Source organism: Myotis lucifugus, unplaced genomic scaffold, assembly GCF_000147115.1.
Source record: "Myotis lucifugus unplaced genomic scaffold, Myoluc2.0 scaffold_282, whole genome shotgun sequence".
NCBI classification, from domain to species: Eukaryota; Metazoa; Chordata; class Mammalia; order Chiroptera; family Vespertilionidae; genus Myotis; species Myotis lucifugus.
Window position 1 is genome coordinate 1,603,342 of NW_005871330.1, and position 20,786 is coordinate 1,624,127.

Below are 20,786 nucleotides of genomic sequence, written 5' to 3' on the forward strand. Positions count from 1 at the left end.
AGAGGGTCTGATTCAATAGGTATGAATTTGCAGTTCCAAGGATTTCCCAAGTGAAGCTGCCGGTCTGGGACCACACGCTGAGGGCCACTGCTATCTATGACGGAGGCTGAGTCTCACAGTGAATGATGGGAGGGAGGGATGCTGTCTCTACTGCATGCTCCGTGCGCTTTCCTCCCTCCTCCCCAAAGAGATGTTTTTAGTTCTCTTATTTTTCTTGAGACTGAGGAGACACAGTCCAAGACTTTATTCAGAAGTCACTTGGATGAGTTCTCTTTCTCCTTCAGTGTGATTTTGTTACTCATTCGAAGTATAGCTGGGCTCTCTTTACTTTCAGTTTCAAGGTTTTCCACCTCATTTATTTGCTTGTTTGAATATGTAGAATTCTGAAAGTCAAACTATACACAAAGATGTGAGGTGTCACTCATTTCCCTATTCCCTCCATGCATCACCACCTCCTTCCCTCTTTGGAAGCCAATTCCATTAGTGTTGGTTTGCCTTTCCCATGTCTATATTTGCAAAGATAAGCAGGTGGACATTTACATTTGTACATTTTCTTCTTCCCATTTCTTTCTTACACAAAAGGTAGCAAGCTCTTTTTTTTTACTTAGTTATATATCCTGGAAATCACTCCATATCAATTCAAAGATATCTCCCTCTTTATTTTTACATCTGCATCATACTCCATGGACTAATACAATGTAGTCTGGCCATAAGTTGTTGATAATATTTTGCAATGACAAATAATGCAGCATTAAAAAACTTTGAGCCTTGTATTATTGGAGGTTTACCTTCCAGGTAAATTCCTAGAAATAAGGCTGCGGGGTCAAAGGGTAAATGGCATGTGATCTTGGTAGATTTGCCACATGTTCCCTCATAGCAGCTGGATCTTTTCCCATCACCACCGGCTTCTCCAACAGCTAAAAGATGGCACCCATGCCTAAGCTTTCCGTGCTTGTCACTAACTTTCTAACTTAGTGAAATTATGTTTTTGTTAAGGAGAAAGTGCTAAAGAGAGATTAATCCTAATAGTTACATCCCTTCTTTTTTTCCCTATAGATTAAAATATTTCCAAAGCAGCGCAGGCACAGTGGAGCTGAAATATTTATCACGTTAACATTCTGTTTTATAACTATATGTTCATTAATTCTATGTATAGGAGGAGGTCAGAGATCGTTGCCAGACCTTTTAAACCTCTGCACGTGATATACTCATTCTTTATTCTTTATTTTTATTTATTTATCTCGTGGTTTGAGTAAATCTCTAAGTGGTGCCCCACACCTCCCACCCCAAGAGATAAAGCATGATAGAGTACTTCCCAATTCCTTCTACGTCTGTGACTCTCTTTAGTTTTCACATGTGAGTGATTCAGTGATTGGGTTTGGAATTCATGAGCCACAGCAAATTTCCCTCACATTCCTGCAGGCTTAGCTCTGCTGTTTCTGCTTAGGAAAGTCATCTGAGCCTGCCTGCCTGCTATTTTCTTAACCTTTCTAGGTAGCCTGATTTCTTTCTATCTGGATCTCTGAGATAAAAATTTAAATTACATTTTAATTTTAGAAAATTTATGTCTGTTTAAATACTTGCTTTATTTTATTAATTTTTTCAGCACATAATGAGAGGCTTTTTCCTACCTGAAAACCAAGGCTTTCATTCTCTTCAAAAGTTCTCCTTTCAGTAAGTTGAGATTCTGTTTTCTCTGTGCTCTATGCATTACCTTTATATATTCATATATATTTTCATACATATTTTTATCTCTTAGTCCTCTTCCTTGGCATTCTGCAGTAATTTTTCAAGTTTACCCACCCTGTTTAATTTGCTTGTCTTAGTCAGTCCTTTAATATTGCTAACATTGTTACAAACTGTGCTGTGTCATTTGTTGGTTTCCTTACTTTATTTTTCTACCTCTAGCATCTCATCTGACCTTTCACCTCATTTTATAGAGCTCTTGTTTCTTTCATTTAATTGAAAACAATGCAAGGTGACCTTTTTCATAATGACTTCTGTTTCCTTCATTAAAGCTACACACACACACATCCTTACTCTATATTTTGAGTCCTATTTTCTCCTTCTTTTAAGTTGCAGGATATGTCTATGGTCCTATGTTGTTTGTTTAATGTTATTTATTCTTAAATTTAAGCAAAGGGTCATCCCATGAAGATCTTTGTCACCATGATCTTGAACACCTTCACAGCCCACAAATACACAAACGTTTTCATCTCATCTCATAAGCTAGAGAGCTGGTTACTGTAAATGTAAAACTATACTCGGGGTTCCTGCAGCCTGAAGGACCTTATCCTTCACAAACCTCCTTCAGAGAACAGTTTTCTGCTTGTTGTTCCTCCTGGAGCCTGCTGTTTCCCTCACCCCTGGACCACAGTGTGGTTCTGTCTAGCATTCCTTCTAGAGAGCCTGCCTGGGCTTCGTGGTGAAGGACATCTGTGTCATGAGACACCATGCTAGGGAGATGCCCGGCACAGCCAGGCTCTCTGCTGGGGGTGAGCATGCCTGCCCTGGCTTTGGACCCTCTAGATCAGTGGTTCTCAACCTGTGGGTTGCGACCCCTATGGAGGTCGAACAACCCTTTCACAGGGGTCGCCTAAATACATCCTGCATATCAGATATTTACATTACGATTCATAACAATAGCAAAATTACAGTTATGAAGTAGCAACGAAAATAATTTTATGGTTTAGGGTCACCACAACATGAGGAACTGTATTAAAGTGTCGCGGCATTGGGAAGGTTGAGAACCACTGCTCCAGATGTTTGTCTGCTTCACCAAAGCACTTCCAACAACTGGGTGACTTCTTCCACAGACTCCAGATTCAGGGGTGTTAGCATTCTTCTGCAGGCTACACTGGGCTGATCTCCTGCCCCACAGTAGTATTTTCTTAGGAAGAGGGTCTAGTAATATAATACTAGAATTCCTACTAGTATTATATTACTTTGGCCACTTCTACTCATTTAGTTGGTTCCCATTGTCACGTCACCATCATTCCCACAAGCTTCTTCTAAGTATTTGGTACCCAGCCCTCTAATAGTGGTCACATGCCTAGACCTCTAAACAACACCTTCTCCAATTCGTTGCCATGGTTTCCCCTCATAGGTTCAACGCCACCTTTCCAAACTCTTTGACAATATGGCCAGGATGCAGTTCCAGCTGGACGCCAGTGAGCAGCCAACCAAGATAAGTCTCGGCATGTACAGCAAGGAGGAGGAGTACGTGGCCTTCAGCGAGCCCTGCAGCTGCAGTGGGCAGGTGCTGTGAAAGTCCTTTCTCTCAAGTATCTGCCTTCAGATACAGTCAGCACTGACCTTCGGCACGGCCTTTGACCTTAGGCCAGAGCTGCTTTCTGTGTCCCATTGAACCCACAGCTTCCGCTTCCGTTGACTTGATCCAACCCTGGAGCAGCCTCTCATGCCTGCTTTCCTCTCTCTGGGAAGGACCTGTGTCAGTGTTCATGTATCTGCCTTAACCAAAGACCTGTGCAGAGAGGAAGGAAATGCACATAAACAGCTCCCTGAGTCGATGAGAAAAGGGTTACAATGGTTAGCAGTACCGGAGACTTTGACATGACATCCCCTGGAGCACCCCACAGGAACCAGGAACATGGACATCTGCCCCAGGAGAAAACACCCCTTAAAATCAACCATTTTTCCTGAAATGTCACTTCTCTGTTCAAATGCACCCCAGAGTCATTCCCTCCTTGCAGAGCCAAGAACTCTGCCTCCAGATTTCTGTTTATAATTCAAGAAACATACCCCGGCCAGTGTTGCTCAGTGGATTGAGCTTCATTCCATGCACCAAGAGGTCACCTTGATTCCTGGTCAGAGTATATGCCAGGAATCCAGGCTTGATCCCTAGTAGGGGTGTGCAGGAGGCAGCTGACTGATGTTTCTCTCTCATAGATGTTTCTATCTCTCTCTCCCTCCCCCTTTTATTCTCTAAAAAAAATCAATAACATTTTTTTAAGAAAGAAACAAAAAGCATGGGACAGTTTTCTGCTTCAACCCCTTTACCATCCTTCACCATTACCACTAGATATAAGTCCTCTTCATTCATTACCCTGAAATACCCAAGTACAGTAACAGCTGGAGAAAATATCTTTTGTAGAGTTTCACCTTCATCCACATGTGTCCTGGAAAGCAATTCTAATACGGAAAATAATCAGACTGCTTTATGAGAGGAACCCCAGGGTTTGGTTCGGAATGTACTCTTTTTGTAGACTGAGAAAGCATTTAGTTGGAAAATATAATCCCGGTTCACATCGCCATATTCATGGACAGTCATGAGAATCCACTGACTTATTTACACCTACCTCAACCCAGATTAGGATTTCCTTTATGAACCCTGGATGGCAGTCTGCCCCCCAACCAACCCCCTTAGCCTGCCACTCTGTCCTGTGTGTTCAATGGGAACATCCCCCCGCAGTTAGCTGAGCCTGGTGCTCACCTATAACCTGGGTTACACAAATGAGCCGTCATCTCCTGTGCCTGTGGCAGCCGTTGGGGTTGTCCTCAGGGCTTGGCTGCACTGTCTTCACTCCCTCGGGCTAGGAGGAAGGACACGTGTATTACTGATCATATCTTCTCAGAAACCAGGGGCTAAGCCAGAGGTCTTCTTTCAGGTGGAAACATGGTTGGACCACGTGCTTGCTCACATGAAGGCCACCGTGAGGCATGAGATGACCGACGGTGTGACTGCCTATGAGGAAAAGCCCAGGGAGCAGTGGCTCTTTGACTATCCAGCTCAGGTACATCCTAACCAGACCTTCGTGGGCCCCGGTTCCACTGGGCTCTCTTTCCCGGGGACCTTGGTCAGCCTTCAGGGGTGACCAGACATCAGACTCACTATTGGCTTCACAGTCAGGAGAAGCTGGTCTGTGAGGCGTCAGCAAGAGGGAGTAAGAGAATTGTCAGCCGTGACCTAATTCAACCAAAACCTGGGGAAAGGAGGGGTTGTTGTTTTGGCCCTCACTGGCTGCCGTAGGGAGAAAATGTAAAAGGTCGACTGGTTGACCCAGACGGCTTTGTGCCAAGCTCACCGCTGAGTCTGGGAGACACCAGAAGGGACCAGGACCCTGAACCTGCCCCGCTGGAGTTCACAGACTGCGTTTCTTACAGATGGGCCTGGAGTGGTGACCAAAGGGGCTCGGGGCACTCGGGGGCATAGGGCTAGGCAGTGGGGCCTGGGGACCACCTCCCTGAGAATATGCTGTTCAAGCCGAGGTTTGAAATAGGAGTTTATGAGGTAATGATGGAGGGGAAGAGCAGCCAAGCCTGAGGGAAAGCCTGTGTAAGGTCTCGGTAGCAAGGGGAGCATAGTGTATCTAAGGAATTTGGAGGAACTAGGTGTGGTTGAAGCAAGAGTAAGCCGTGGAGGGAACAAAAGGCAGCAGAATAACTGGAGAAGAAACGAAGCTAGTTCTTAGAGGCCATGTTAGGGAGTCTGACTTGATTCTAAGTCATGTCTGAATCCTTTAGTGGGTTGGTTCTCAGGAGGGTAATAGAGAGCAGGGAAAACTAATGAGAATTTTTTAATGACTCTGGCTGCAGTATACCCCTCCTCCTTTCCCCTATTGGTAGCATAATACTAGTGTTGGTATATTTGGGATTGTAAGTATTTGCTGGTAATTGCAGTCATAGGAGTAGGTGAAGTTGCTCTTGGAAGATATGTAGATTGAAATAAGAATATAGAACAAACCCATGAGCATCACTCAGAGACTGGGTAGGCAGGGAGGAGCCAGTAAAGCAGAATGAGAAATGGTACCTTTTTAGGTAGAAGAAAAACCAGGGAATAGCAACTATGGAAACCAAAAAAGAAACTTGGTAGCAGGCCAGAGGTCAATTATGTCATGCACTCCTAAGAGACCAAGCAAAATAAAGAGGCTGAGGAATGTCTGTGAACTTAGGGAGGCCATTTCAGTGGAGTGCAGGGGGCTGAGAAGTGAGAAAAGGGTGGGGAAATGTTGGCAGCAATTATGACAGTGAGAAGAGAAGGGATATAGGTGGGTACTGCATGAGGGAAGAGGTATTTTTAACAGTACAGTTGCTGCATCACATTCAAACCATACCAACAAGATGCCAGTGCAGGAGGAACTCCTATAACAAGACCCAATGTCTAAATCCAAAGGCAAAGTGGATAAACTAGGGAGTGGTGCCTTTATTGCAGCAGGATTCTCTGTTTCACAAAGTGGGTGACTCCCTTTGTTTACTTGAATCAGAATTTGGAGGCATGGAAGCTTGTTGCCTGCTGCTGTTATAACTTATCTTCCAACCATGTCTCCCAAAGCAAATGATCCTACAGGTGATCAGTGTATCTAACTTCTCCACCATGAAGAATCAAAATCATGCGTTTTTCATATCAAGTTTCCCAATAAACAGAAGAAATGTTCATTTGAATTTTTCCCCCATTTATTTATTTTGAATTTGTGAAAAATGCAAATCATATTATCACGTTGAATTTTGGTATAATTCACCTTGACCTTCAAGAGTAGGCTTTCAACACTATAAGCTTTAAGAAATAAAAAATGTAGTGAAAGTATTACATACAAGCAAGATACACCACAAGTGATCAGCAATGGCTCACTCAACTGAAATACTCGGACCCCAAGAGGATTCAGAATGACAGCAAAGACTGAGTGTGTTTGAGATTTCAATCAACATATTGTTATCCTCCCAAGCACAGGATGGATGCTGCAAAACTGAATGATCAGTATAGTGATTTCTGAAAGCCACTGACAATGACTAGAGTAAGTCTTTGGTTGTTCTTAACCAAATGGTATACTTACTAAGAGCAGAAAGTACTTGCCTCACTGCGTTGTAATCACTTCACATCACCAAGGATTCACAGGCATGGCTCACTTAATCCATGCTGGTGGAGAGGGTGGGAAGGGGCTATGCCACTCACACAGTCACATTCTGAGTCCCTTGGTGTGATGAGTGGACTGGTTTTGGAGATAGTCCTGGTAAAGGCTTTGCTGAGTGCCTCTTGTTGCCACAGGTGGCCCTGACCTGCACCCAGATCTGGTGGACCACAGAGGTGGGCATGGCATTTGCCAGATTGGAGGAAGGCTATGAGAGTGCCATGAAAGACTATTACAAGAAGCAAGTGGCCCAGCTCAAAGCCCTCATCACCATGCTGATTGGCCAGCTCTCCAAGGGGGACCGGCAGAAGGTCATGACCATATGCACCATCGATGTGCACGCCCGGGACGTGGTGGCCAAGATGATTGCTCAGAAGGTGAGTACCAAACACGTAGGAGACCCCCTCTCTGTGGGCACACCAATATTGGAGTTAGGAAGAGGCTTACATACAGACAAAGCATGGGGGCCAGACTCTGCACTGGCCATAGAGCTGGGAACGGATCAGGGTGTCTGCTCCGGCCTTTCAAAACCCCATAGAAACAGTGTAATCAGAGCAGCTCATGCCTTCTGAGCTGTGGTGGGCACAGTGTGCTGTGCTCTTAACTAGAAGACAACACCCAAGTCATCCAGAGCCTGTGTGTCCTGTGGCTAAGGCCCACCTGCTACCTGCTGGGCACTGTTTCACCCAGCTGCTCTGCCACTCTGTCTTTAGGTGGACAGTGCCCAGGCCTTTCTCTGGCTGTCCCAGCTGCGGCATCGTTGGGATGACGAGGCCAAACACTGCTTTGCCAACATCTGTGATGCCCAGTTTCTATATTCCTATGAGTACCTGGGAAATACACCTCGCCTTGTGATCACACCTTTGACAGACAGGTGAGTGCTGGCACCAGCCACTGACAGAAATCTGCTCTCTGGCTCATGCATCCAATGGCCATCCAGCATCAAGGCTGCTGTCACTCGGGTTCACAGAGTTCTAGGGGGAGGGCTTGATGAACACAACAGATGTAAAGTAAAACCAAAAGAACAAACCACAGAGCAAACCAATGAGCCATGACTTTTTGAGGAATTACTGGGCAGTCATATACACCTGCGTTCTAACACCAGCTCTAACCCATGCCAGCTGTGTGACCATGAGAAACTTGATCTCATTTTTGGTTTCCTCATCTGTGAAATGGAGGTAGTAACTCACACCTCACGGGTTTTGTAAGGATAAAAGACATCAATGCTTGTAAGAAGCTTAGTGTGTGTGTAAATGCTCAGTAAATGATCCCTATGATTATTTTCTTATCAATCAATCCGCACATTTATTCAGCACCTCTCACTCTGGGAATACAAAGATGAAAGCAAGGTAGTTCCTACTGTTAGGATCTTATGGTTTTTTTAGGGAACCGTATTCTCTGTCATTTATATTAATTCATTTATGAATTCATGCCAGACACTGAGCTAGTCCCTGGGAATGACTAAAACATTCCTTGCCCTTAAACTCCAATTCCAGTGAGGGAACTAGGACATATGTAGGTAATAATTTAAATAGCACAAGGGGAAAACGTATAAGGCCATAGTACCAAGGAGGGCTCAAAGCCGTGTGCTACAGATTTCCAAGCAAGGGACTTAGCAGTGTAAGCCTCCTAGCACAGACGGGGGTCCCACCCACTGTTGGAAAGAGGAGGACTGGTAACACTTCAGCGAAGAGATCTTATCTAATCCGACCTGACCCTCAAGGATGTGTAGGATTCCAATAGGGTTTCAGTAGGTTGTAGAATGGCTGTTAGGGTATCATGAAATTGTACAGAAATCTGTGCGTGTGTCACTTTTTCTAATGAGAGAATCTGTAGTATTCAATAAAGGTTTAAGTGGTCTGGGATCCCCAAAAGTTAAAGAACTACCAATAAGAATTCTAGAAAATGATGCCCTAACTGGTTTGGCTCAGTGGATAGAGCATCAGCCTGCGGACTGAAAGGTCCCAGGTTTGATTCCAGTCAAGGGCATATACCTTGGTTGCGGGCACATCCTCAGTAGGAGGTGTGTAGGAGGCAGCTGATCGATGTTTCTCTCTCATCAATGTTTCTAACTCTCTATCCCTCTCCCTTCCTCTCTGTAAAAAATCAATAAAATATATATTTTTTTAAAAAGAATTCTAGAAAATGAAATTCTGTGGGCAGAGCCATGGAAATGGGGAAACTCCAGCCATGCTCCTGGAAGTCGATTCTTGAATTTTGGAGAGGTAGTTGTTCATGAGGCTGGGAAAACGGGTAAAGGTCAGACTATAAATTAGGAAAAAGACATTTTTATTCAGTAAGTACTGATAAACTGTTGAAAATTTTTCATCAGAGGAATAAAATGATGAAAACTGTATTTTATGAAGATTTATTTGACAGCAGAACATGGGCAAAGGAGAGAAAGGACAGGGGAATAAGGTCATGGTCCCTGTGAGAAATAATATTTTAATTCTGCCGAGATTTCTGCAGATTCTAAGAGCTAGTGCCCTTTCCCCTTATAATTCCATCGAATCCTGAATCTCTTCTTCTCCAAAACGAGTTGTATATCTGAATGCTGGCTCACCCCAAATAGGTGACTTGTAGGCAATGAAGAGACCGTCGTAAATTTTGAAGGATAAAATGGCCAAATAGAATCTGTGCCATCTTTTACTTGATTTTCGCTCTGCCTATTTTAAGTGTTATTGCATGTATCCTGGTTAAATTCTCAAATGTACTTCCAAACAATGTTTAGTTAAATTGTAATCACTGTGCTCCTGGAATAGGATGTGGGAAATGCAGAGGAGTTGAAAATCCAAATATCATCCACAAAGTAAGATCTCATGGTTTATCTCCCCCACCCCCATGCTTTTCACTTTGTAATTCACTTTCCCTGCTATTCTGGAAAGATCTTCCATCCAGAATCCCACCCAGACCACTCCCCACTTCCTCCTTCCTGGGGAACCCTGTAGAGGTCACACCACTCTCTCTCATCACTCCCCACTGCACTTGGACTAAAACCTGAGTTCCTCGTGGGACCTAGTAATTCCTACCAACCACCCTGAGGCCTGGCACTGACCTCCTGTCTGTTCCTTGATCCCTTTAAGTTCATTCCAACTTAGAGCCTTTTGCACGAGTAGTTCCCTCTGCCTGGAATGTCCCTCTTTTCCACTGTCACCTTCTCACCCTTTAGTTCTACTCTCAGTTCTGAGGAGACTCTTTCTAATAGACACCCTCTCCCTGCACGCATGTGTGCGCGCGCGTGCACACACACACACACACACACACACACACAGCAATGACCCTGATGGCTCACTCTGTTTGTCTTCTTCCTGACCTTGCCCACGTTCTGAAATGACCTTGCTTGCTTGCTTGCTGGCTGCATTCCCTTTTGGAATGTGAGCTTTGCAATCAGGAACCTCTGTGTTTTGTTTGTCGCTATGTCACCAGCGCCCAGTAGATGCTGAATAAATACAGCTCAAATAAACGAATGGTGGCTGAACGTTGAAGTATAAGAATGGGCAGAATCCGGAAGGGGAGGTTGACTCAGAGGAGGCACCTACGCAGGAGTCTGTCTGCATCTCTGCTGCTGAAGGACACAGGGCAATGAGGTCATACGAGAAGTGATATTTCTGTCTTCTGCTCTTAGCTGGGGACCACCCTCCTCCCTGCCCCAGCTTAGGCTACAAGGCAGATACCGTCTGTTCAGAGGGAGATGCAGATTTCTCTGCAGCAGGGATGGCAAAAGCAGTAGCAGCGTGGGGAGAGGAGGTTGGCATCTTCAAGGTTTGACGTGGGCTCCATCCGTTGGTGGGAATCATTCAGTGAGGGTTAAAGGAAAAGCTTTCTCACCTGCATCTTCACTCGGAGTGGCCCCTCTCATGTTCCTTTGACTTTCTAGCGACTCTCAGCAAGATACCTCCCCTAAACAGGGAGGAAGTCCGATACAGAATGCTCTGTGACAGTAATATTTTGCTATATTTGCCTGGCCTGAATCATGATCTAATAGAACATCACTTGGAACAGAACAATGAAGCTTTCCTCTATCTGAGCAATTTAATCAGAATCTGTCCATGATGACATTGACGTTGATTTGCTCACTGCTCCACACCCAGGACCCAGCACCATGCCTGGCACATAGTAGGCACGCACGGAATACTCCTGATCTGGATGCAGTGAAACGATTGCTGAGACTTTCAGGTGTGCCCCGCTTCGCCATACCATTCAGAATATTGCCTTCCCCTCCACTGACATATCAGACATTATCGCTCCAAGTGATAACAAGTACAAGACTTTCTTTTCCCGGGGGCTTCATGCCTGCCAACGAGTTGAAGAAGATAATTACCTCTTTTGGACTTAGGAGTCTCTAGAACTCTAATGCTAAATGCCTTATAGAGGGAAAGGCGAGGGCTTTGGCAATGAATTGTTTCTAAAGCAGGAAATTATCACCTCTTCTGTGCAAATAATGCAAATAAGAACTTGAAAGGAAGATTTGCTGCAAACAATGGTGCGGACCATATAGACCTTGACCTTGTTTTGCACATTAGACGCTTTTCCGACAAAGTAGGATGTTGTGAATATTTACATGGCACATTCCATTTTCTCAATGACTTCCATTATTATCTCAAGAAAGGTTTTGCACAGAAAAAAAAAATTGGCCTAAACACAGAAAATCACATTTTAAAGAGCATCCAGCTTTTGCTGGTGTGTAGCTTAAGTACATTTAATTCTCTCCTGCCAGAGGAATTAATCAAATGGACAATTGATCCACGCAACCTTTGCACATTCATTAAAAGCACACCCGCATTACAGCGCGTCCCACTGACTATGCCTGTTTCTTTGGAATTTCCCACCGCCTGGATGGGACTTGAATGTATAAGCAGGCACGTGGGCTCGGCGCTGTCGCAGGGCCCTGGCACGATGCTAAGTGGAACTAAATGGAAGTGCTTTTTCAGGCTGAACAAAAGCGATTCTCATAAGTTGTGTCTTAACCTTCGGACGGTCCTCCCTCTTGTCCCCCTCACCTTCACACACAAACGCCCCTTCAGCCCTGGGCTGTGTTAAGTAATGTTTTAATCAACCACTTACCAATTTTGAGCACCTCTTCATTTCTCAGCAACCACTGCAAGGAGGTGAGATGTCATTGTTGCAAGAGTCTTTGAAGGTGATTTCCTGGGCAAGGGCACTAGCAAAAGTCATACACTTTTTTTAAAAAGTTTTTTGTCTGAGATTTTTATGGAAAAACTTAGTAATCTGTAAACAAGGAAAATAAGTCACCCAGAGGTAACCATTGTTAATATTGCTTCTACGTGTAGACTTTGAAAAACTGGAATTGCAAACATATACTGTGTGTAAAATGTCATAGATCGCTCTTTTTATTTAAATCATGTGCTTATTCTCTAAATATTCTTCTAAAACATTCTAATAGCTGCATTCCCTTCTACTTACAAGTATCTCATGATTTATCTAACATTATGGGATATTTAAGTTACATCTAAGCTTTTACTGTTAAAATTAAGGCTGTCTGAACTCACTTTTATATGAATTTTTACTACATTTCTCATTAATTCACCAGGAAAGATTCCAAGAAGCAGGATAATTGGATGACACATACTTTCAAATTATTCTTGAAAAAAATGTTGCTCTCACTCTTGCTAGTTTATGAGAGTGTTCATCTCACAGAATTCTCGACAGCATTAAGTATTATTGTTAAAATACTATTAATTTTATGTCTCATTTGAAGTTGGGTGATCTTAATTACTCATAGGCCTGAGCATTTTTATGTATTTATTGGCTATTATATTTTCCTCTTGTGTGAATTATTTGTTACTGTCATTGCCCATTTTTTTACTTTTATATTTATAAAGCCCCTGCCCATTTCAAGATCAGTTTAATATTCACCTTATTTTATCATAGTTTCTTTTATTTTACTTTTTCCTTTAACCTCTTATAATTCTTTGGTGAACTTTTTGTCAATTGAATAAAGTGAGCATTTTCATCAAAACATTCTTAGTTACACTCTGGCCAGGTGGTTCAGTGGGATGGAGCATCATCCCATACACCAAAAGGATTTGGGTTTTATTCCTGGTCAGGGCACATACCTAGGTTGCAGGTTCTATCCCTGGTCAAGGCATGTATGGGAGGTACCCAATCAATGTTTCTCTCTCTCTCTCTCTCTCTCTCTCTCTCTCTCTCTCTCTCTCCCAATTAAAAAAAACAACATATCCTTGGGTGAGGATCTAAAACAACAACAACGAAACAAAACAAAAACAGTGACAAGTGATAGAAGTCAATCTCAAACTAACTTAGAAAGAGGCCTTTTATCTCACCTACCTGGGAAATGAGTCCAGCTTGCTGTAGTGTAACCATCTCCTGGGCCTTGATAGGGTTTGAATTCTCCGATCATGGCTTCACTTTCTTCTGAGTACTGACTTCTCTCTCCCACAGATTTTCTTTGTATGCCTGGAAAGATGGCCTCCATGCCTACACCTTATGACTTTGGATTCAGACCCTCTCTTGCCCAGCACATGTGCTCATCCCTGATGACTAGTGAGATCAGTGTTTTGCCCAAACTTGTGCCTACCCTGGGAGGATGGGAAATACTTTGATTGGCAGCCCCATCAGAATTCATGGTGTAGTGTAGATGACTTCCCAAAGTGTGGACTCCTGAGCAAGGAAAACACACAGAAACTATCTCAGGGAGCATATGGTTTGATTTTTTCGTTTGTTTTTAAGTAATGAGTAATGAGTAATAGGCCCTTTTCCTTTTTGCTTTGTGATGTTTGCTCTACCATATTCAAAGTTCTGAGCCTATGAAACTACCTCAAAATATCTATTTTGTTTCATCAGTATGTTAATTTATCTATCAGCCATACTATTTAAGGCTTGTAACTTTTCATGAATGGTAATTTTTTATAGTAAAGGTCTACATCAAGCATGTCAAACTCAAAAGCTAACATGGGCCAAATAAACAAGGCATGCAGCCCGTGGGCGGCAAGTTTGACATGCTTGGTCTACATCATGTATCTTCATTGACTATTTTTGTTTAGCTTTTCTGTTTCCTCTTTCAAATGAACTTTAATCATTTTGTCCAGTTCCAAAATGTAAATGATTAGGGTTTTTAATTGGTCAACCTTAATTCCTTCAAATTACTTTTGAATGAATAGGCATCTTTATAAAATGTGACTTATTTCTGCTTATTTATACTTTAATTATGTTTATCAGAAAAGTTTATAAGTATCTTCATATAGTATTTCTTATTGTTATCTCTAGATCTTTTAAAAATGTTTGTTGCTACTTAACATTATATATATATATATATATATATATATATATATATATATATATATTTAAACAACTTTATTAAGGTGTATTTTACATATCAAAAGTATCACCATTCCAAGTATACAATTCAATAACTTTTAGTAAATTTACCGAGTGGTGTAACTATCACCATAAATCAGTTTTTCAACGGTAAGATCCCTCATGCCCATTTATAGTTAATCCTCATTCCCAACGCCAGTCACAGGCAACCATTGGATTTCTGTCTCTATAAACTCGCCTATTCTGAGCATTTCTTATAAATGGAACCATATGACATGTGCTCTCTTGTATCTGGCTTCTCTGATTTTGCAGAACGATTTTTGGTGCAGCCTTGGTAGAGAAGGTGTCAGCTGTTTGTTCCTCTTTATGTCTGAATAGTATTCCATTTCAGAGACATGACCCATTTGGTCTGTCCACTCACCAGTTGATGAACACAGGCTATTTTAGTTGGGGACTATTATAAGTAATGCTGCTGTGAAATTTGTATTTCTGTAGATAAATGTTTCCATTTCTCTTGGGAGTATACCTAGGAGGGGAATTGCTGGATGGTGTGGAAGTTTTATGTTTAACTGTCTAAGAAACTGTCAAACAATTTTGCAAAATAGCTGGATCATTTGTTATCCCCACCAGCAATTTAAGAGGGTTCCTGTTCCTCCACGTCCTTACAACATAGCTTATTGTCGACCTTATTAATGATAGCTATTCTAGTGGATGTGAAGTAGTATCTTATTTGAGTTTTAATTTGTACTTTTCTAATAATGATGTTGAATATCTTTTCCTGTGCTCATTAGCTATCTGTATATCTTCCTTGGCATACTTTCTGTACATATATTTTGCCTATTGTTTAATTTGTCTGTTGTAAGAATTCTTTGCATATTCTGTTTGCATATATGTTTGCATATATTCTATTGCAGGTATGTTTGCAAATATTTTCTCTCAGTCTGTTGCTCATCTTTCCATTTTCTTAATGGTGTCTTTTGAAGCACAAAAGTTTTAAATTTTGGTGAAGTCCACTTTGTCAGTTTATTCTTTTGTGGACTGTGCTTTTGGTGTTGTAGTTAAGAAATCATTGTTTAATTTCATTATAGCTTTAACTTTGTTTACACTTGTGTAAAAATTAATTTTTGTAAATGTGTCTTCTGTTCTGCTGCCCTGTATTAATACTTGTAAGAATTTCACTCTTGATTTCTCTTGAGTTTCCTAAGTCACCTCTAGAATTTCTAATTTTATGTGAGACGTAAACATCAGATGAAGCAGAGCTATAACTACTCCAGTTCCGTTACCAGGCATGATATCACTTTTGCGACAGAGATCATATGTCATTCATTGCTCTCAGTTCTTTGTGTCACGTTCTGAGAAAGACATTTACCAACCAGTGTAGGGCATAAGGAATAGACTCTAAAATTGGGGGCGTTTATGCTGAAGACAGACCATTTTCAAAATTGTAAAGTTAAAATGTTATAGGGACAGATTTGGCAGATGATGAGGATGTTCTCTTACGAATGCTGTTTCTCACACTGAGCTTGAAACCTGTGAAAAGCCCAGGGTCTCCTTCCCATGAACCATCTAACCACTGCTCCCCGGTTCTGTACATGTGCAAGTGCTGGGAGACTAATCTGCATTCGCTTTTCTTACATTTTACTTTGTTGGGTCCACCTCATCATTTTCAATTATTAAAATTATTTAGAATTTTTAAGCCACTGAGTGTGTGGTAATTTTTTACATAGCAGTGGAAAATGGATACCAGCCAATTAGGATTCCACCAACTCTAAGATTAGCCAGACCACATTTCTGGGATAGCCACAGCTATTCATCACTGATATTTTCTTTAATCTGTCACATGACTATCAAAAAAGGAAAAGCTATGTTTTATATATTTATTATCCTAAAAAATAATACTTTGAGAGTGAATCGGCTTTCTACCTTTCTTATCTCTTCTTTCATCTCATGCTCATAAGAGTCTGATGGGGCAAATAAGAGCAAAGCCAATAGAAGTCATTTGCCCAAAGAAAACAAGAGACTTCAGCTCAATACTAGTAAGTCTTTTCAAACAACTAAAGCTGACCCAGTGTGAAAGGAGCTGCCTTCTGAAATAAGAAGTTATGCCTTGCTGGGAGGAAAGGCTACAGTATCCTATGATGTATTTGAAGGCTTTAATGGGAGAGAGCCTGGCATGGGGAAAGAGCCAAACCTCTGCCCTGGTCTGTGTGGCTCAGTTGGTTGAGCGTCATCCATGTACCCAGAGGTCGCCAGTTCGATTCCTGCTCAAGGCACATGCCCAGGTTACCAGTTTGATCCCTGGTAGAGGGCATGCAGGAGGCAGCCGATTGATGTTTCTCTCTCTCTCCCTCAACCTTCCTCTAAAAAAAGAGCCCAGCCAGTGTAGCTCAGTGGTTGACCATTGACCTATGGACCAGGAGGTCATGGTTTGATTCCCCATCAGGGCACATGCCTGGGCTTCAGGCTCAATTCCCAGTGTGGATTGATCCCCAATGTGGGGTATACAGGAGGCAGCAGGTCAATGATTCTCTCTAATCATTGATATTTCTATCTCTCTCTCTCTCCCTCTCCCTTCCTCTCTGAAGTCAATAAAAATATATTTTAAAAATAAAATAAAATAAATAAGAAAACATGTTAAATAATAAATTTAGAAAAAGGAAAAGGAGCCAAACCTCTGAGGTCTCTTCCAGCACCAAAGGGTCCGTGTTCCCAATAAACAGCTAACTGAATTGACCTGTGTTAGGTTAGTTCAGTGGTTCTCAACCTTGGCTGCACATTAGAATCACCTGGGAATATTTTTAAAATCCTGATTTCTGGGCCTCATCCTCCGGAAATTCTGTTTCTTTGTTACTAATGTTGTGGCCCCACCCCATAACAAAGAAACAGAAATTCCGAAGGATGAGGCCCAGAAATCAGGATTTTAAAAAGATTCCCAGGTGATTCTAATGTGCAGCCAAGGTTGAGAACCACTGGGTTAGTTGGTTAGACAAGTGCTCATCTTAAAGGATTACTTGTCATTCTCACAATTGCTATTGTTTTTGATGCAGCAAATGTATCCAAATTGCTTTGTACGAAGAAAATACTGTGTAATGGACCCCAATCACACATTTTTAAGGCACTAAGGTTTAATGACTTTGGCAGATTTCACAAACACTTTGTCGTAGAGGCAAGAGTTGGACCAGCCTGTCTGATGGCGGTCATTGCCCTAACCACTGTAGCATGATTCCCCCATCACTGGGAAACAGGCGCATACTGAAGCAGTTGGCTTGGGTGATGAAAGAAACGGACAATCTATCAAGAACACAGATGGAATCTTAGAGCAGGAGTGTGTGTCCCCAAGGACCGGACATTCTGCTGCCTTAGAGCCTGAGCATAACGCTGACCCACGTGCAGGAGAGGGAAATACTGTTTCCTTCTTTTATTTGGGTTTTCCTCATAGCCCTTTAGCTATTTCATGGCCCTGCCTTAGTTATTACAACCCCTTAAAGAGCCCACGTTCTTTTCCTGAGCCCCAGTCTACTATCCTATATAATAAAGAGCTAATATGCTAATTAGACCGGATGGCAGAACAACCTTCCAGAACAACCAGTGGGCGGAGGGGGGGAGGGGCGCACAGGGCCATGAGGCAGCTGGGGCTGTGCGGGCTGAGCATGAATTTTGTGCATCGGGCCTCTAGTCTGTAAATAAAGGGGTTGGATTCGTTGATCTGGGAAGTCCCTTCCAGCTCTGGAGTTCGATAATTATGGGGGAGGTGCATATTTTAGCATTTTCCCCCAAGTGCTTCCTCAGAAGATGACCAGAAGCTCGGTAGATGCTCCAAAAGAGATCGCTACCCAGTTCTGAGGATTTCTTTTGAGAGATTCTGGAGTTTTCTGTGAGAATTCTATTTTTGAGAAACCCTGTGCTCCTGGATGCCCAGGTTCTTGGAAAGCCCCCAGTTCCAGGGAGAGGAGGCTGGGGTTGCCCTCTGGTGGAGGAGGGGGCAGCCTTGGGACAGAAAGGAGAGAGAGAGAAGGCAGGAAAGTTGCCTGGGGTCCGGCCTCTACGAGTCCAGGCAGCTGGCTCTCCTCCTGGGAGGTTCAGAGCTGTGGCAGGCCCCAGTAGTTCTAGAAGAAACCTGAGGCTGGAAGAGGTGAAGGCCACAGGGGCCGATCTGGAGCCAGAACTCAGCTCAGGAGGGCAGGTATGGTTAAGGCTACACACAGGACTTTGTGAAGATCTAACCGAATGCTTGAGAGGAGGGAAGTACTGCCAAATGGTTACAGTGACAGAACCAGGGAGATGAGACGCAGTTTTTCCCCTGGACCTGACTCACCTGGCCTTGGGGCCCACCTGACTGAGCAACAACTGTAATGTGAGCGAGTCCACAGGGGAGAGTGAGGCAGCTGTGTGCGCCCAAGAAATCAGGAGTTAAGTGCAGCTCATGCCCCAATCAGCTGAGCCAACACATTCCATCAAGCTCCCGGGAGAAAAAATCAGCACCCCTCTCCTCTCTGCCTAGGGAACCTGCCTTCTGGAGTTCACTCTCAAAGGCTGAAGCAAATGTGGGAATTTTTCTCTTAATTAAAGGAGGTCAGGAACTCACTTCAAGTCTTTTCAAAACCATTTTGGTTCTAGTGGAGACCCAGTCACCATCTGCATGAATGGGGTTAACTCTAGATCTCAGATTCAGAAACAGAACTCATGGCAGAGGCCCCCTCAGATGGCTCCTCCCTGTCCGACCTGCAGGCTGGGAGCCCAGGTATTGATTTTCCAGGTATAAAAAATTGGGCCCATGGCACATTTGAAACAGCTTTATTGAGGTATATATATATGCCTTAAAGTTTATCTATTACAAGTGTGCAATTCAATGATTTTTAGTAAATTCATAGGTTGTAAAACCATTATCACAGCCTAGTTTAGGACACTGCCCTCCCCCTATTCGCAGTCAGTCCACACTCTCACCCCCTCCCAGGCAGCTGCTGACCTAATGTCTGTCTCTGTGTTTTCTGGACATTTCATAAATGAAATGACATAACATGGAACCTTTTGCGTCTGACTTCTTTCACTTAGCATAATGTCTTTAAGGTTCATCCCTGTTGCCACATGTATCAGTACTTCATTTTTTTAAGGTTTCATTGCCTGGCAATGTCACATTTTGTTTACTCATTCACTATTGGTAGACATTTGGGTTGTTTTCAGTTTCTTAGTGTTATAAATACTGCTGTGAACATTCCTACCTAAGTTTGTCTGCATGCACATGCATTCTCGTTTCCCTTGGGTAAATTCCTAGGACAATATGGTAATGTTTACTTTTTAAAAAATTGCCAAACTGTTTTCTGGAGTAGTGGTACCATTTCACATTCCCACCAGCAATTCATGAGGTTTCCAATGTTTGCACATCCTTGGTAATATTTGTTCTTGTCTGCCTTTTTTATTATAGCCATCCTGGTGGGTGTGTTGTGGTATCTCATTGTGGATTTAATTTACATTTTTAATGACCAATGATTTTGAGCAGCTTTTCATGTGATTATTAACCCAATGGCACATTTCCATCTAAATGGAAATATGTATTATTTATTTATTTATTATTTCTTTAGAGAGAGTGAGTGAGAGAGAAATATCGATGTGAGAGAGAAACAATCAGTTGCCTCCCGCATGCATCCCAACTGTGTTCGAACCCACCACCTTTCGGTGTACGGGAAGACACTCCAACCAACTGAGCCACACTAGCCAGGGTGACAAGTCTTTTTTTTTTAAGTGTCAAAAACAAACTTGAAGTTGAGTTTATTGTCATTAGTAAAAATAGTCACAGGAGGATTAAACAGACTGAATGATCAAGCCATTCATTTATGAATTTGTTTCTTTGATTTATAATAATTATAAGGGCCTTTATGTGTTACTCTCTGGGGATGAAATGGTAAGACGTAACCCCACCTATATGTATCTTATTAAGATCTGCATGAAAGACGTGTGTTAAATACATGTAATGGTTGTAAGTGGAGTGGGAACTCTGCTGAGGGGGAACCCACATCTCCTCACTCCCCCATGTTGAGAGGTCTGGGGATGTTTAGTGGGAGATGTAAAGACAAATATGAGCGCCGAGGGGTTCGTAGCCATCAGCTGGGCAAAGACTGAAGAGGAACTCTATCCAGGTAGATGGGAAGGCTTGGGGGCTGATGGGGAAGGAGAGAGGAACAAGCATAGCTCTCGTGTGTCTGGGTATCTTCATCCATCCAGGCTGCTGGAGCAAAACACCACAACTAGGGAGCTTATAAACAACAGACATTTAGTTCTGGAGGCTGGGAATTCCAGCATTGAGGCACCAGCTTGGTCATCTTCGTGTGAGGGGCCTCTTTCTGTCGCGTAGATGGCTCCTTCTCTCTGAGTCCTCACATGGTGGCAGGGACAGGGGTCCCTCTGCAGTCTCTTAGGAAGGCATGAATCTCACTCATGAGGGCTCCAGCTTCATGACCTAATCACCTCCCAAAGGCTCCACCTCTTAATACCTTCATCTTCAGGGGTTAGGATTTCAACTTACAAGTTTGGGGGGAGACAAACATTCAGACCATAGCACTGGGCGAGGGTATAACTGTACATGAACAGACTCAGAGCATTGGGCTGGGGAGAGGGGAGGTCTGA

At 42.9% G+C, this 20,786-nt stretch overlaps 1 protein-coding gene across 1 annotated transcript in view; it reads left to right on the forward strand.

The window, feature by feature from the left end:
- DNAH9 (dynein axonemal heavy chain 9) overlaps window positions 1-20,786 on the forward strand; it is a gene marked incomplete at its 3' end in the record, with an annotated part of 116,581 nt that overhangs the window by 88,626 nt on the left and 7,169 nt on the right. Inside the window, 4 exon segments of the mRNA XM_006109816.1 lie at window positions 3,107-3,259; window positions 4,629-4,754; window positions 7,004-7,243; window positions 7,580-7,740. Coding sequence (XP_006109878.1) covers window positions 3,107-3,259; window positions 4,629-4,754; window positions 7,004-7,243; window positions 7,580-7,740 — 680 coding nt within the window.